This window comes from Melopsittacus undulatus, assembly GCF_012275295.1.
Source record: "Melopsittacus undulatus isolate bMelUnd1 chromosome W unlocalized genomic scaffold, bMelUnd1.mat.Z SUPER_W_unloc_1, whole genome shotgun sequence".
NCBI lineage: Eukaryota > Metazoa > Chordata > Aves > Psittaciformes > Psittaculidae > Melopsittacus > Melopsittacus undulatus.
Window position 1 is genome coordinate 236,295 of NW_022993942.1, and position 18,129 is coordinate 254,423.

The following is an 18,129-nucleotide window of genomic DNA, read 5'->3' on the forward strand; positions in this document are numbered from 1 at the left end:
TTGACTTGTGTAACATAGCCACCTACTACTCTAGGCAGCATTATTTCAGTAATACTAGTCTGATTTGAAGTCACTTGAACCTTTATAACATGTGTCATAACAGTGAATCCTACACACACCATGTAACAGGATGGAATAATTGTGATTTAACAGATGTGCTCAGTATACTTGTCCATTACCCATGGTCATACATAATAGAACAGATATTACAAAGATTTCAGTCATTGCCATTTCTTTATGCAGTTGAGTTATGGGTTTTATACGTTTTGCTGGCAGTCAGTATCGTCCTGTTGATAGCTGTACACAGCTGTATCCTTGACCCCATGTCAGCAATGGCACTGGTCCTTTCCACTCGTTATCATTGTAGGTCTTTATATAGAACCAGTAGTTTGGGCAAGGAATTGTCTGTCAGATGTCACAATTGCTGTATTGCAGAAAGAGAATCAAAACTAGAAAAATGTAAAGAATTTAGTACAAATAGCGCTTTTGTTAACTGTCTGTGGAGAAAATCCTGGCATTCCCCTTTTTTAATTTTTTTATTTATTTAATCTACTTTCAGTACCTATTTTAGATGACCCTACTTGAGCAGAGGATTTGGAGTAGATCATATCTTCTACATATGCGAAACACAGGCTGCTTGGCCTGCCCTTTTTCTCCTGGATGGCTCTCTGATAACAGGGAGGCCAACCCTCACATCAAGGTCTGGCATGACATGTGTCTCCACCGCTCCACACCTGCTGGGTTGCAGCCAACAGCGGAGCTAAAGGTTCTTCTTGGTGGCAGACACAGAGGCCAACCCAGTCTTGCCCTTGACTGTGGTAGCAGGCATTTGGTCAATCTCAGTCCTTGAACCTTGTCAATGCAGAGTTTCACCTGCTTCATCCAGTAACAAGTCACTACTACAGCAAAGCACACACAGGTTTACATTAGCAGAGTAACTATTACAGAGTACATCAGCATGTTGAAGATGGTAACGGCAGCGAGGGACTAACCAAAGAAATTTCTTACAGCGGAGTTCTCCCACTCTCTTAATTTGTTCCAATACCTGCTTTATAACACTATCATCATATTAGAATCTTTCTAGCTTTTGCCTTATCATTTTCTAGCAGCTGCTGCAAATTTGTATGCCCTAACATCCCTTTTACAAGTAACAAATCCATACAATACAAGGTATAGTTTCTTATTAGCAACTGGCTAATAAATACAGGTGGTTTTATAAGCAAAATCACAACCTCTAATAATAGCTACTTTACAAGTATGCATATTCAAGCTGTTACTTTTCAGTTGCCCCCAAGTGATGTTTTGCAATCATTCATTTCTCTCTATCTAATTTTGCTTGGTGTTTTCATGGTCAGCTCTTGTAGCTGATGCATCGAGTTCTTCCACTCATCTGTCCAGCTCATGGCAAGGCTTGACAAACTTTGCAGGCAGCCACCATGGACATGTAGGTAGGAGGACACAAATATACCCCCTCTCCCAGGTTATCAGTTCTTGAGAAGCAGACAGGTTAAAGTGATTCCTTAAAGCAGAAGCATTCTAATGCAAAAGGAATGTGAAGCAGCTGCAGATATAAACTGCACAGTGTTAACAGTCAAGGAGTTTGCTCAATCGTTACCCTTTTTTTTTCTTCTCTGTCACACATGCAGAATCAACAGCAATACTTCCTAACCCCTATGGCTCAGACCACATTGTAATATTATAAGGGGAGTTTCCTTGAACCCTTTATATTTGATCAGCCTGTCAGTGTCCCAAGAATGACGAGACCCTTGTGTCCAACCAGCCTGTCTGCATCCCATTGTGGAAACCGTACTGGACAGCCCACTGTATCAGAGGGTGATTCGACTAACCTATTCAGGGACCCACGCTGACAGCATCACTGAATCAAATCCCTTACGTGCTGTTGATAGTACACTGGCTGGAAAACAAGCTTGAAGCAATACACAACAAAACTACAGTCACTAATAACAGCTAGAATGAGGTAATTATTTAGCATGCATAAAATTTTTACCCAATAGGTGTCCCTATGGGGAGAAGGCAGGTTCAGCCCATCAGCTGATCCCAGAAGTTCCAATGAACTTCTCCCCTTTTTTTTTTTTTTTTTTCCAGACTCATTCACCCTGCTTTGCACAGCTATAAACGCCAGCCTATTCGGCAGTCGCTATAAATGCCTGCCTGCTCAGCAGCAGCAACCATAAAAACCTGCTGTACTTTTGCATTAACCCTTTTCTTGCCCAAAATGTTAAACTGCTACCCGTTAAAAACTTTTACATGAACCTGACAACAAAAAATATACAGAACACTGTCTGCCCTCATTACACACATACACACATGCTTGGGATCCCACAAGCATACTCCACCCAACTACAATATTTGTAATACAAAATCCAGACAACCATTACTCCCACTACATGGTACCCCATACAGAACGTGGCACAAGGACCCTGTAAAGACTATCAGGAAACCAGCTCCGAGAAGCATCATCGCAGTGTGAGGTGGCAGGCTCAACCTTAGCGGGCGTCCCCGCAGAGGCTCTGCCTCCCTCACATCGCATGAGGCTTGGGCTTTTATACTGACCAAAATGCACACTCATTCCGACATAGGTGGCCAGCCTATGTTGGAAGAAGGGACAAGCCATATCTATAAAGGTTTCCAAGGATTGATAGAAACATGGACATACTTATATTTACCAACTTCTAGTACATGAGTATCACAGAGAGACTGTATCAAAAGGAGTTGTATATGGGGTCCCACCTCCACAGTCCACCACAGTCCACCCAATACCCTTGACAAGAGCATACGAGAAACTTTTCCACTGCGGGTCTTGAACCAGCACACATACCACAGGGAAGCCGTGCAATACATCTGCATCCCCCACCCATCTCGCTTCACCCTTTACAGCTGCCCGTTAATCATGAGGATCTGGGGGATATAAATCAGGCTTCTTTTCTGGATGAATAGGCTCCAGGTGAAAAGGACTATCCAGGTCAGCATCGGCATTATCAGGTGTCAGAATCTCAGAAGCAGCAACAGCAAAGTGATGAACGTGCACAGGCTCCTTCTCGGGGTCAACAGGGCCTGAGTCAAAAGGATCATCTTCATCCCCGTCCTCAGTCTTTGCAGCTGTGGCGGCAACCGGTGGAGGTTTGGGAGGGAGGACAGGGGGAGGGGGCGCGCTGGTCTCCATGGTCTCATTTTTTTACTTTAACATCTTTAAAACAGTTCTCCAAATGACTAACAAACTTTTCACAGCATCATTGCCTTTTGTGGCTGCATTCCACGGTTTAACTCCTGCCTCATTCCACAAAGATATCTCAAATCCAGTAGACTCATCAATCTCTGGGTAATGAGTCTTCAACCATTTCAACATTAACTTTAAGTCTTGTCTCTTTAAAGGTTGCTCCCTTCACCTTAAGAAAGACTGAAAACAATTCCTTAGCAATTTTTTCCCAAGTCTCGAGATTAAAGTCTTCACCGACTCTCACAATTAACTCCTTCTCCTTACCCTTTTTAGCATAGCTTCATCATAGTCTGTCCCTCTCACAGAGAGGATATGTTGGAAGAGCTTAAGCATTACTTCTTGTTCTTTACTTAACTGGTTTCCCATTCTTAAGCTCCCTTCCAACCGTCCGGCTGCTCACCATATTTGCACTGCACAGTGTCTTCCAGGCTCACAAGGCTCCAATCCAAGGATTTCACCTCCAAGGCTTCTGCCTCCCAATCTTGGTTCCGCCAGATCGATTCCAGACGATTTCTTCACAGCACCACGATCCATACCCTCTTCCGTTTCAGTATGAACTTATAGAGGGTCCCTGTTCCGGCGCCATTTGCTGTGGAAAGGACTCAGTCAGAGATCAATATGATCAGACAAAAAGCCATTTATTGCAAAGCATTAACTCCTTATATACTATTGCTGACACACACCTACAGTAATTTGGCATATCGTGATTGGATACTTGTCCTGAAGACCCTTAGTGACTAACATATAATTGGATAAGCACAGGTGTGACAACTTGACCTCGAAAGCTTGCCAACAGTCCACAGTTCTCATAAGTCAGTGAATTACAGCTTCTTCTTATCTTGCTTGCTTAAGCTTCCTCAGGCCTCTCATGGCCTTGCTGTATCTTTCAGAGTTATTCAGAGTTCATGTACCAAATATCCATTCTCCTGTGAGAACACTGTCTCCACACAAGGGCCTGGGAGCATGTGGCTGTTCCTATCTGTCTATAGAGCGCTTAATTCACAGAGTCCTCTTGATCAGGCGGTCTGTAACAGATCCCCACAGTAACATCCACCATAACAGTTCCCCCTTTAGCCCTGACTCACAGACTCTCTGTTAATTGATGACCTATCCCCACACAGAGTTCCATACTCTCCCACCTTTCCCTAACATAAATAACAACTCCCGCTCCCCGTCTGCCAGGCCTGTCTTTTCTAAAGAGCCTTTAGCCTTCCATTCCAACATGCCATTCATAGGAGCCATCCCACCATGTTCTTATGATACCTATAATATCCCTGCAGATGTGCACACATCTGTAATTCCTCTTGTTTTTTCCCTGTCCTGCTGGTGTGTCGTTGTTTAAGCCCAGCAGGTAACTCAGAACCATGCAGCCACTGGCTGGCTCTCCCTTCATCTTCTCCTCCTTCCCGGAGGGATGGAGAGGAGAATCGAAAGAATATAACTCCCATGGGTTGAGATAAGAACAGTCCAGTAACTAAGGTATAACACAAAACTACTACTGCTACCACCAATAATAATAATGATAAGGGAAATAACAAGGGAAGAGAATACAACCGCTAACCACCTCGTGACAGATACCCAGACCGACACAAGCAGTGATATAGCCAGATATACCCAGAAGGGTAACTCCCTCTAGTTTGTATACTGGTCATGATGTGCTGTGATATGGAATAACCCTTTGATTAGTTTTGGTCATGTTTCCCATCTGTGCTTCCTCCCAGCTTCCCCTCCTTCCTGGTGGAGCATGAGACTGAGAAAGTCCTTGATCAGAGTAAACATTACTTAGCAACAACTAAAACCATTGGTGTTATTAGAATTGCTCCCAGGCTGAAAGTCAAAAAAAACAGAACTGCACCAGCTACTAAGTAGGAGAAAAACAACTGCTACTGTTGAAGCCAGGACAGAGCGTTTCTATAGTGGCATCTGAGCTGAGCTCCAAATGAAGCCAGCTTGTTGGCTGGGGTGGCTAAAACATCTCTACTTTGCTCCGAGCATTTATTATAGGTGCTGGAAACTGACTGGGAGTGCTGGGATGGAATAACACCCCCCTCCCACAACACATCTAGTTTAAAGCTTTCTTGACCAGCCTGGCAAGCCTCCTCCCATGAGGTTACATAAGCATCTACATGGCACACTTTCACCACCAGATTCTGCACTCAGGCAGCGATATCTTGCCACAGTGCAGCAGCCCAGATAGGTCTACTTCTGCATTGCCCTAAGCTCTGCTTCCATTTCTGCAACCACCCCCACAGGTCATTTGCCACCATCCATGAGTCAGTATAGAGATAAAGTACTGGCCACTTTTCTCATTCAGCAATGCCCAAGGCCAGCTGGATGGCTTTCACCTTAACAAACTGACTTGATTCACCCTCTCCTTCAGCAGTTTCTGCAACTTGTCCTCAGGGACTCCATACAGCTGTCTTCCATCTCAGATGCTTTTCCACAACATGACAGGACCCATCATTAAACAAGGCATACTGCTTTTCACTTTCTGACAGTTTATTATATGGTGGTGCCTCTTCAGCACGTATCACCTCCTCCTCTGGTGACATTCCAAAATCCTTGCCCTCTGGCCATTCCATGATGACTTCTAGAAATCCTGGCTGCCGTGGCCAGGTGGAGGGGAGAAACCACCGATACGATGTAGGTTCACAAAATGCTCCGTTTATTGATTACAAGGCTGCTCTTAATATACTGTCTTACACGCGATCACGCATTACTTGATTGGCTGCTTTGCTTTGCCCACGAGGGGTACACGCTCCCCTTTACCTCTCCTGATTGGTTTCACACCTTCGCTTCAGCTTAGCATTACATCATGCTTCTGCAATTACCGGCATCCTGTTATTGCATTCCTGTTTTGCTGATCTTGACACTTCTTCTTCTTTTAACCTGGGGTCAGAAGTTCACTTTCTCACAGCTTGCTGTAAGCCTGTTCAAGCACCCATGCTCGACCCCCAACATCTCCCCCTCTTTTTTCAAATAAGGCGTTAGTCATCTGCTGCACGCGCTGCATAATACATTGTAACAAACAAGGTCCAAAAAACAAAATTAACAACATAATCATTATTGGTCCGCTAAACATCATGATTAAACTCCTTAACCAACTACTTATTCCTAACAATTTTAACCAAGAGTCTATAGGATTTGTTTCTACAGTAAGTTCTTTAAGTTCAAACAGTTTCTTGTGAATAGATTCAGAATGATCAGAAAGATTCATACAACACATGCCCAGAAGCATTCTAATGCAAAGGGGATGTGAAGCAGCTGCAGAAGTAAACTGTACAGTGTTAACAGTCAAGGAGTTACACTCCCCCTTTTTTTTTTTTTTTTTGTTCAGACAAAAAGCCATTTATTGCAAAGCATTAACTCCTTATATACTATTGCTGACACACACCTACAGCAATTTGGAATATCATGATTGGATACTTGTCCTGAAGACCCTTAGTGACTAACATATAATTGGTTAAGCACAGGTGTGAGAACTTGACCTCGAGTGCTTGCCAACAGTCCACAGTTCTCATAAGTCAGTGAATTACAGCTTCTTCTTATCTTGCTTGCTTAGGCTTCCTCGGGCCTATCACGGCCTTGCTGTATCCCTCGGAGTTATTCAGAGCTCATGTACCAAATATCCATTCTCCTGTGAGAACTGTCTCCACATCTCCCCCTTTTTAGTTTTACTAAAGGTTTTTTACAATTTGGTATGTCTGCTCTATCACTGCTTGACTTGTGTAACGTAACAACCCACTACTCTAGGCAGCATTATTTCAGTAAGATTAGTCTGATTTGAAGTCACTTGAACCTTTATAACATGTGACATACCAGTGAAACCTACACACCATTTAACAGGATGGAATAATTGGGATTTAACACATGTGCTCAGTATACTTGTCCATTACCCATGGTCACACATAATAGAACAGATATTACAAAGATTTTACAAAGATTTCTATCATTGCTGTTTCTTTATGTTGCTGAGTTCTGCGGCTTTGTACGTTTCGCTGGCAGCCAGTATTGTCCTGTTGATAGCTGTACACAGCTGGGCCTAACCTTTTTCTCCTGGATGGCTCTCTGATAACAGCAGAGGCAATCCCTCACATCAAGGTCTGGCATAGCATGTGCCTCCACCGCTCTACACCTGCTGGGTTGCAGCCAGCAGCAGAGCTAAAGGTTCTTCTTGGTGGCAGACACAGAGGCCAACCCAGTCTTGCCCTTGACTGTGGTAGCAGGCATTTGGTCAATCTCAGTCCTTGCACCTTGTTGTCAATGCAGAGTTTCACCTGCTTAACCCAGTAACAAGTCACTACTATAGCAAAGCACACACAGATTTACATTAGCAGAGTAACTATCACAGAGTGCATCAGCATGTTGAAGATGCTAATGACAGTGAGTGACTAACCAAAGCAATTTCTTACAGTGGAGTTCTCCCACCCTCTTAATTTGTTCCATTATCTGCTTTGTAAGAGTACCATCGTATTAGAATCTTTCTAGCTTTTGCCTTAGCATTTTCTAGGAGCTGCTGCAAATCTGCATTCTTTAACATCTCTTTTACAAGTGACAAATCCATACAATACAAGGTATAGTTTCTTGTTAGCAACTGGCTAGTAAATACAGGTGGTTTTATACACAAAATCACAACCTCTAATAATAGCTACTTTACAAGCATGCATATTCAAGGTGTTAATTTTCAGTTGCCCTGAAGTGATTTTTTTTTTTTTTGATTACACATGCATATTGTCTGGAAAACAAGCTTTAAGCAATATACATCAAAACTACAGTCATTAATAACAGCTAGAATGTGTTATCATTACCCTTTTTTTCTATTTTTTTCTATTTTTTTTTCTATTTTTTCTTTTTTTTTATTTTTTTGTTTTGTTTTGTTTTTTTTTTTTTTTTTTTTTTTTTTCAAAGTCGCTCACCCTGCTTTGCACAGCTAAAACCACCGGCCTATCGGCAACTGTACTTTTGCATTAACCTTTTCTTGCCCGAAAGGCTAAACTGCTACCTGTTAAAACTTTTACATGAACCTGACAACAAAAAATATACAGAACACTGTCTGCGCTCATTACAAACACACACAGACACACACATATATGCACATGGGATCCCACATACACACTCCACACAACTACAATATTTGAAACACAAAATCCAGACAATCATTGCTCCCACTGCACAGTCCCACATACAGGACGTGGCACAAGGACCCTGTAAAGACTATCAGGAAAACAGCTCCGAGAAGCATCATCGCAGTGTGGGGTGGCAGGCTCAACCTTAGCGGGCATCCCCGCAGAGGCTTTGCCTCCCTCACATCGCATGAGGCTTGGGCTTTTATACTGACCAAAATGCACACTCATTCCGACACAGGTGGCCAGCCTATGTTGGAAGAAGTTGCCAGCAATATCTCTAAAGGTCTCCAAGGGTCGATAGAAACATGGACATACTTATATTTACCAACTTCTAGTACATGAGTATCACAGAGAGACTGTATCAAAGGAGTTGTATACGGGGTCCCAACTCCACGGTCTGACACATTCTGCCCGATACCCCTGATAAGAGCATACAAGAGGCCTTCCCATCTCGGGTGGGAAGCACACACACCACGGGAAACTGTGCAATACATCCACATCCCCCACCCATCTCACTTCTCCCTTTACAGCTACCCATTTATCATGAGGATATGGGGGATATAAATCAGGCTTCTTTTCCGGATGAATAGGCTCCAGGTCAAAAGCACCATCCAGGTCAGCATCGGCATTATCAGGCATCTCAGGAGCAGCAACAGCAAACTGATGAACGTGCACAGGCTCCTTCTCGGGGTCAATAGGGCTCAGGTTGAAAGGATCGTCTTCATCCTCATCTTCAGTCTTCACAGCCATGGCAGCAACCAGCGGAGGTTTGGGGGGGAGGGGGGGCACGCTGGTCTCCATGATCTCATTTTTTGACTTTAACATCTCTAAAACAGTTCTCCAAATGACTAACAAACTTTTCACAGCATCATTGCCTTTCGTGGCTGCATTCCACAGCTTAACTCCTTTCACAGCTTCATTCCACAAGGATATCTCAAATCCGGTAGACTCATAAATCTCTGGGTAACGTGTCTTCGACCATTTCAACATTAACTTTAGGTCTGTCTCTTTAAGGGTTGCTCCCTTCACCTTAGGAAGGACTGAAAACATCCATAAATCAGGGGCTTCTTCCTTAGTAATTTTCTCCCAAGTCTCGAGATTAAAAGCTTCACCGACTCCCACAATTCTTCCCCTATCTTACGCCATTGATCTTTGGAGAATAACTGTCCCGTATTTTCTAACAACCCCCTTCGTCAGCACCAAAATAAAAAGTCCACAAGTTCCTGTCGGGGTATCGAGTACCCTGTTTTCTTCGCTACACTTCTATCGTAGCCTTTTCTATCGCTGATACAGCGGAACCCATCCCGAACCAGACCGCAGTCTGCCTGACTCACCGGTCAGCCGTGGCCACGTAATTTGAGCTCTTTTCCTGCCTCTCTCGGGCAGCCTGCCTCTCTCGGGCAGCCGGGATCTCCACCTTCTCTCGTCCGCGGTCTCTCTCTCTCCTGGTATCACGTCGGGGTCACCAGAATGCCGTGGCCAGGTGGAGGAGAGAAACCACCGATACGATGTAGGTTCACAAAATGCTCCGTTTATTGATTACAAGGCTGCTCTTAATATACTGTCTTACACGCGATCACGCATTACTTGATTGGCTGCTTCGCTTTGCCCACGACGGATACACGCTCCCCTTTACCTCTCCTGATTGGTTTCACACCTTCGCTTCAGCTTAGCGTTACATCATGCTTCTGCAATTACTGGCATCCTGTTATTGCATTCCTGTTTTGCTGATCTTGACGCTTCTTCTTCTTTTAACCTGGGGTCAGAAGTTCACTTTCTCACAGCTTGCTGTAGGCCTGTTCAAGCACCCATGCTCGACCCCCAACACCTGGCTGACCGGGATTTCCTGTTTGAGCTTGTTGTGTAATTATTGCATCCCACTTATTCCATGTAGCACCAGTTGCATGATGTGTAGAGGAGACCCTGACTTTGAACATCCAGCCCAGCATGGGCAACCGGGGTGCCAGGAGGAGCTGTGGTTCATTGCAAATCATTTCCAAGGCAGCTCAAACCTCTTCATAGGTTGCCAGTATCTCTTTTTTTCACTTGGAGTGTAGCTGGCCTCAGATCCTCTGTATCTCTGACTCCAAAGGTCGGCCTGGAGTCTCCTCTGGAGCATTCTGCCAGAGGCTCCAGTTAGGACCATTCACTCTGGTTGCAGTGTGAAGCACTTTTTTCACATCTTGCCTAGTCCAGAGTGGTCCAAGGGCTGCTGCATGAACTATCTCTTATTTAATTTGCTCAAAGGCTTGTTGTTCCTCAGGACCCCATTTGAAATCATTCTTCTTCTGCATCATGTGAGAGAGGGCTTACAATCAAACTGTAATTTGGGATGTGCATTCTCCAGAACCCCACAACACCTAAGAAAGCTTGTGTTTCTTTCTTATTAGTTGGTGGAAACATTGCTGTTATCTTGTTAATCCCATCTGTGAGGATCTGTTAACATCCATCTTGCCATTTTATTCCTAAAAATTTCATCTCCTGTCCATGTCGCTTGACCTTACTTTGTTTTATGGTAAAACCAGCTTTCAGAAGGACTTAACTGAATTTAATTGGTATACATTCTCAGTCAAGTTATAATAAAGCTATTAACATCCTATTCCATTACAATCTTTCCCGTTTAACCGTAGTTAGTGTAAGGTTTCAAGGGTTTATTCCCTAGAGTAACTAAACAGTCACCCCAGCAGGGGGCTGCGTGCTCTGTCCGGGCTGTCGAACACGCTTTATCCGCTATTAGGACACGGGTGGTGCTCTTTTCTGCACCCCCTGCAGGATTTGCGATCCAGTCCCCCGGCAGTCTGGGGTGGGTAACTTGTGCGTGAAGTGAGGACTGGACTCAGCTCCGCCTTGGTAACGGCGGCCTGACTGGCTCCTTGGGAAACCAGAGGGAGCAGCGGTTCTCCCCACTTCAGGAGGGTCCTTGCGGCCGAGCTCGGAGTCATGTCTGTGCAGAGCGAGGACGCCCGCTCCTCCGCGAGCCCCAGCCGACATGGGAAGAATGGCTGCCTGTCTTGAAACACTTCCTTTTGTTATCCCAAAGTCAGGATTCTTCACCCAGTGTGCAAAGAGCTAATTAACACAGAGAGTCGAGCTATTTATTTATTTATTTAATGTTTACATAGAAATGGGTGCTAAGTTGTAGCTCCACAAAGCCAGCGCGCCTCAGTTAACACGGTAACATTTTATACATTCCGAGCAACAGTTAGTATTTTTTACAGTCGTATTTAGACACCCTCGTTCCCATTGGTTCTTAAGATGCCCCGTCTTCACTTAAAGTCATAGCATCTCTCCTTTTTATTGCGCATGTTCTGTGGGGAAAGTGCTTAGTTGCTACGGGAGCTTCCCAAAGGAAAGGTGTGGATTATTATGTTAATTAGGATGGTTCACTCAAAGTTGAAGTACTCTTCTCTTTGGATTTGTTATCAGTTTTTGTTCTCTTTTTGCTCATCTTGGTATTTCCTTGTTTGGCTGATTTATGGTGTTATTTTACTCCTTCAATCAGGGCTATATTTTGTTAACTTTGAAAAAGGTTTCTTTATTTTCCGTAATATCGCCAACATGGGGGGCAGTCGAGTTCACTGCTAGAGCGTCCACGTGTTAAGACGCTCTGGCAAGTACCGCGCGCTTCTCTATCGTTAGGCCCGCCTCTCCGGTTGTGTGTGGCACCACCGCGAACAGAGCTGTCGTGCAGACTCCACCATGATGAACAGCGGAGGTATTGGGGTGCCGCTCGGCTTTCCTTTGGGTCCCACGTCTGTCATTCAGGTCACGAACCTGTCTTCGGCAGTGACCAGTGAGCAGATGCGCACTCTTTTCGGCTTCCTGGGAGATATTGAGGAGCTACGCCTTTATCCCCCGGAGTAAGTACGGTCCGCACCGGCCTTCAGAGCGATAGAGATTTTACATGAGGGAGAGGCCTAGAGGGGTCGAGAGAACGGGGGGAAGAAACATAAGGTCCTATGTGCCATCTTGAATGGGGACACCAGAGTCTTTTGCGTGGGTGGGTATCACGTGGTTCCATCCCTTTGTATGTGGCAAGAGCGTTATATGAAAGCGGCTTCAGCTGGATCTAAGATGGTGGTCCTAGCTCGGAGGAGGGGAGCAGTTATGGCATTCCTGGAATGGCCTGTGGAAATAGGGTGGCTTTAGTGTTCTTGTGGTGGCTGGGGCTGCCGTCGCTGAGTCACGGTCAAAGGCCTGGCGATAAGTGTGCTCCTAGGCTGCCATGAAGCGCTTCCCCGGTGCTAGTCTTGTTTACCCCCTTTTTCCTGAAAATCTCTTTTTTTGTGGTTCCACTTTTCTCTCGGACTTATACCAGGTGGGGGGGTGGGGGGGTGGCGGAGGTCGGGTGGGAGCGTCGCAGGCTCGAACCCCGCCCGGCTGGCTACCAGGCCCTGCCGCCTGGGCGTTGCGGGACGAATTCTTTTTGTTTGAAGGGCCGTTAACAGAAGAACGGTACATTCGTAATTGTGATCTGCACAATTATTTCAGAATATCTTGTTTTGATAGGTTATTAATTTCTGCTGTTGTCTCCCTAACTGCCACCCTGAGAAAATTTTGACTTACAGGGATGTTTAGTAAGCCTTTTATTTGGTTGTGGATTTTTTGGGTTGGATTTTCTGTGGTTGTTTTTTTATGTTTGTTTGTTTTGGTTTGGTATTTTGTGTGGGTTTTTTTTGTGCGTGAGGTTGTTTTATTTTGTTTTGATTTTTTTTTGGGTTGTTTTTTTTTTTTTCCCAGTGTATATTTCTGAATTCTTAGGTTTTTGGTTGATTTCTGTTCTTTTGGGGGATGGATGGGATGGATGTTATTGTCTCACTTCAAAAGAAAACAAAAAATGGTAGTAAGATTTGAATATTATTTAGATCTTTATTTCCTTTTCGAGTTTTTTTTTGCTTTCATAAAGAAACTGGATTTTAATAACCTTAAATCAGAGATGTGGGACTTGCTTTTTTTGCCTTTGTGCATTGTAGCCCTAGGAAGAAGACAGTTCACCCTCAGAAAAGATTGGTAGAAAAAAATATGTAACAAAAGGAATTAAAACAAAATAGGACTTTTCTGTGTTAATGAATGCTTTTTATGAAACCTACTAGGGAAGTTTAAGAGGCCCATTTTATAAAAGGAGAGGACTTGATTACTGTGAAACCTTTTAGAATTTTACATCTTTTGGATCTTAATAATCTCCCTTGATGTAGATGCAGTATTGATGTGTTTTCAGTAGAGGTGGTCTCCTTATAAGAGAATTCTTCCTCTTAATTAATTTTCCAGTGAACTGCATTAGTTTAACCTTCAGAAAACACTTTGTACCAAAAGTTCTTTTTTAGAGCCTTGTAGCAGTGTTTTGATATTAATAATTTCTAATATAATTTTCAGATGGCTTTTATGATTGGAATCCAGGAAATAGTGGGGGAGTGGGGTATTAAAAAAAAAACAAACACAAACCAACTAAACTGTCATATCTGGCCTTATTTATAAGGATTATTTATGGAGTTTGAAACTGCCTGGAACAGAATTATGATTTTGAGTTAGCAATAAAAGACAAGAGATGTTAGAAGTCTGGACCACAGAATTTTCAGTCATTTCAGTTGTAATGCTAGCATGCGTATTTAAAAATAAACCAACCCCAAACAACAACAGAAAACCCCAACCCCCAAAACACCCTCACCCCCAAACTAAACAAAATACATCTGTTGGCATTAAAATAATCTTTGCAGTGAGCAAAGTCTGGATCTTCAGAATATGTAGCATTACAAATTGTTACAAATGCTACAAATGTTTTTGCTGAGTACTGAGAAAGTCATAGCTATTTGTCAGCTCTAATGGAAAGTTTGTGTTGTGGTTTAAGCCCATCCTGTAACTCAGAACCATGCAGCTGCTCGCTCACTCCCCCAGTCCTAGTGGGATGAGGAGGAGAATTGAAAGAATGTAAATACCACAGACTGAGAAAAGAACAGTCCAGTAACTAAAGTATAATCCAAAACTACTGCTACAACTACTACTAATTCTAAGGGGAATAAAATGGGGAGAGAATATAAAACTAAGGGTAAGGGAAAAAAAAAACAATAAACCAAGTGTTGCACAATACAATTGCTCACCACCCACTGACCGATATCCAGACCCGAGCAGCGATCTGGGCCTTCTGGATGACTTCCCCCCAGTTTATATACTGGGCATGACATGCAGTGGTATGGAATACCCCTTTGGCTAGTTTGGGTCAGGTGTCTTGTCTCTTCTTCCTCCCCACTTCTTATGCCCCTCCTCACTGGCAGAGCATGAGAGACTGAAAAATCCTTGATCAGAGTAAATGTTACTTAGCAACAACTAAAACATTGGTGTGTTATCAGCATTGTTCTCAGACTAAAGTCGAAAACGCAGCAGTGCACCAGCTACTAAGGAGAAAAATAACTTACAGTTGAACCTGGGACAGTGTTCTGAACCAAGACCTTGCAGATGGCTCAGAAGCCATTTTATACATTTATTTTATTCCTGAGCATGAAAGCTTGAAACTGAAAACATTGTCCACTGCAAACAGACTAAATGGACACAAGAAATGTAGTCAGCTTGCAATGTTTTTCTAAATTGTATAAGATTGGCTTTCGTATTTATGTGTCTTCCCCTCCTAGTTAATTTTTGCTTCTTTAATGTCTGTTTTCACAAAATTTTCCATCATAAATGTTTCTGCATTATCAAGTTTGATGGCTGTCTAGATATTTTAACCCACGTTACTTTTCTGGTAACCAGAAATGTAGCAATCTGCCAGCCTCAGATAAAATTCCTAATTTATTTATGCAATTAGTATGATGAAATAATGTGTCTAAAACTTCTCAGTTCATATTTAAATACTAAAACCTCATTAATTCCATATAACAACTTTGGGGGAGTACCAGCTTGGAATTTGAGGGGCTACAAGATGGATTGATCTAAACTGCTTCTGGTGCTTCCAGAAAGTTGACAAGTGTTTCAGTTGAGGGAGGGTCAGGATTAAACTGTTCATGCAGTGTATTTTCCATGATTTTCTACTTTGCTTTTTATTTATTTATTTATTATTTCTTTTCAAATGGAACTTGCTTATGTTCCACCAATATCCTATTTTATTCTGTATTTGAAGGCTTCACCTGTACTTCCTTCCTATGAATAAACTGCTTGTATAAAGAGTTGTCCTGGGTTCAGCAGTAGCAGTCATTTTTTCTGCTTCTTGGTAGCTGGTGCAGTGCTGTGTTTTGACTTTCGGGCTGAGAATGGTTGCTGATAGCAAGTATGTTTTGAGTTACTGCTCAAATGTTTGGTTTGTCCAAGGACTTTTCTGAGCTCATGCTCTGCCAGGGAGGAGGGGAGGCCGGGAGGAAGGAGAGACAGGACACCTGACCCAGGCTAGCCAAAGAGGTATTCCATACCATAGCACGTCATACCCAGGATATAACTGGGAGAGACCTGGAAGGGCTGGAGCTCTGGGGGAATGGAGGAGGTATTGGTTGGTGCTCAGCCAGGCAGGGTGGAGTGAGTTATGGGTTGGTGGCTGGTGAGATGTTGTATTCTCTTCACTTGTTATTTGCTTTATCATTATTATTTGTAGTAGTAGTGGCAGTAGTGATTTGTGTTATACCTTAGCTATTAAACTGTTCTTATCTCAACCTGTGGGGGCTACATTCTTTGGTTCTCCTTCCTAGCTCTCCAGTGGTGCAAGGGGGGGAGTGAGTGCACAAGCTGTGCGGAGTTGGTTTAAACCACAACAGTTCTTTTTGGTGCCCAATGTGGGGCATGAGGGGTTGAGATAACAACAGATCTGACAGGATTTATAGTCACTTGTCTCAGTGCTGATTTATTGGCTCTCACAGTTGTTTCTTTGGAACTCACGGTTTCAGGATTTTGCCAGTTACTTTAAGTATGGATTAGCTGTGTTTGTGTTTATCAGTCATGGGGCTTGGGCTAAGGTTTTCGTTTCACTGTACTTTACGGCAATGACTTGTAATACGGGGGGGCTCTGGCAGCACGGGGGGATGAACGTGGCCGTGGACTTGGACTTGTACCAGGCGTCCCCCCTGCTCTTCACTGTCCCTGCCCTTGTCCTCGCCTCCGTCTGCGTGAGGCTGCATGAAGCCGGGAAGGAGCGGCACTGGGAGCTGGCAGCGGCGGCTGAAGCTGCCATGGAGAGCAGCCCCGGGAACCAAATGGCTGTAGCAGAGCAGCTGGAGGAGGCAGCGGAGGAGGAGTGGAAAGAGGCGGCAGCCGAGCAGTGGGAGCAGGCGGGGAGAAACCGAGCCCTGCGGCCGAGCCCAACCCTGCAGCAGTTGAGAGTATCCCCCGGAAGTCGTCCACCGAGCCGCAGCAGGATGCAGGAGACCGCGCAGCACTTCCCAGCAAGGCAGAGGAGGAAGATCTGGGCTCGGGAGAAGAGAAGCTGGTGGTGGGAGAGCTGGCAAGCATGGCAGCTACATCAGCCCAAGTGACAAGTGCAGCAGCATCATCTGAGAGTTCTGATGGTTATGAATGACCTTTGAGTAACCTTGGGACCTGCCTGTTGATTGTGATGGGGGTCACTGTGTTGGCACACACACAGAGTGTGTTTTACCCATGACCATTTTGTCTGATCTCAAAAGTTAAGCAGAGTCAGGTTTGGGTCTTGTCTAGGGTTAGATGACGATACAGGAGGACCAAGAGGTTTTCCCCTGGGCTGGACAGTTATGAGTGGCAGGGTATGTGGGACAGTATGGGCGAGCATCTGGTCCACTGGGCCCCTCCAGTGCTTTGGAAGCATTGGAGATGGAAGGCAGCTGTGTGGAGTCGCCAGCAGCAAGCTGCAGAAACTGCTGAAGGGGATGGTGAATGATTTTGAGCCTGGTGGGCCCAGATACTTCAGGCCATCAGTCCAGAGATGCAACATAGAGATTGACTCATGATCGAGGGGTGGACTTAAGAGTGATGTATTGAAAATGTGGGATCTGAGCATGACGTGAATGGTATGGAATAAGGGGTGGATAATGTCCTGGGTTCAGCAGTAGCAGTAATTTTTTCTCCTTGGTAGCTGGTGCAGTGCTGTGTTTTGACTTTTGGGCTGGGAATGGTTGCTGATAGCAAGTATGTTTTGAGTTACTGCTCAAATGTTTGGTTTGTCCAAGGACTTTTCTGAGCCTCATGCTCTGCCAGGGAGGAGGGGAAGCTAGGAGGAAGGAAAGGCAGGACACCTGACCCAGGCTAGCCAAAGAGGTGTTCCATACCATAGCACATCATACCCAGGATGTAACCGGGAGAGACCTGGAAGGGCTGGAGCTCTGGGGGGATGGAGGAGGTATCGGTCGGTGCTCGGTTGGGCAGGCTGGGGTGAGTTATGGGTTGGTGGCTGGTGAGATGTATTCTCTTCACTTGTTATTTGCTTTATCATTATTATTTGTAGTAGTAGTGGCAGTAGTGATTTGTGTTATATCTTAGCTATTAAACTGTTCTTATCTCAACCTGTGGGGGCTACATTCTTTGGATTCTCCTTCCTAACTCTCTGGGAGTTGGGGGAGCAAGGGGGGGAGTGAGTGCACAAGCTGTGCGGACTTGGTTTAAACCACGACAAGAGTATAAACCTTAACTACTAGTGAATACATCTTTGGTTTGTTTTTTTTTTTTTAAGTGAACTTTGGTTTTGATCAAGGTTATGAAGTTTACATATTGTGCTTTTTGATGTCTCTGTTGGTGTACTCTCTAATGGAAAAGCAAATTGCCCAACATACATATTTTAAATTTTCTTCCTTATTCTAGCTTAATAGTGAACTTCTCCTA

At 44.2% G+C, this 18,129-nt stretch overlaps 1 protein-coding gene across 1 annotated transcript in view; it reads left to right on the forward strand.

The window, feature by feature from the left end:
- The first annotated feature begins 11,690 nt into the window (after positions 1-11,690).
- LOC117438197 (splicing regulatory glutamine/lysine-rich protein 1-like) overlaps positions 11,691-18,129 on the forward strand; it is a 49,938-nt gene continuing 43,499 nt past the window's right edge. The window contains 2 exon segments of the mRNA XM_034073679.1: positions 11,691-11,718; positions 12,004-12,224. Coding sequence (XP_033929570.1) covers positions 12,064-12,224 — 161 coding nt within the window. The 5' untranslated portion in view covers positions 11,691-11,718; positions 12,004-12,063.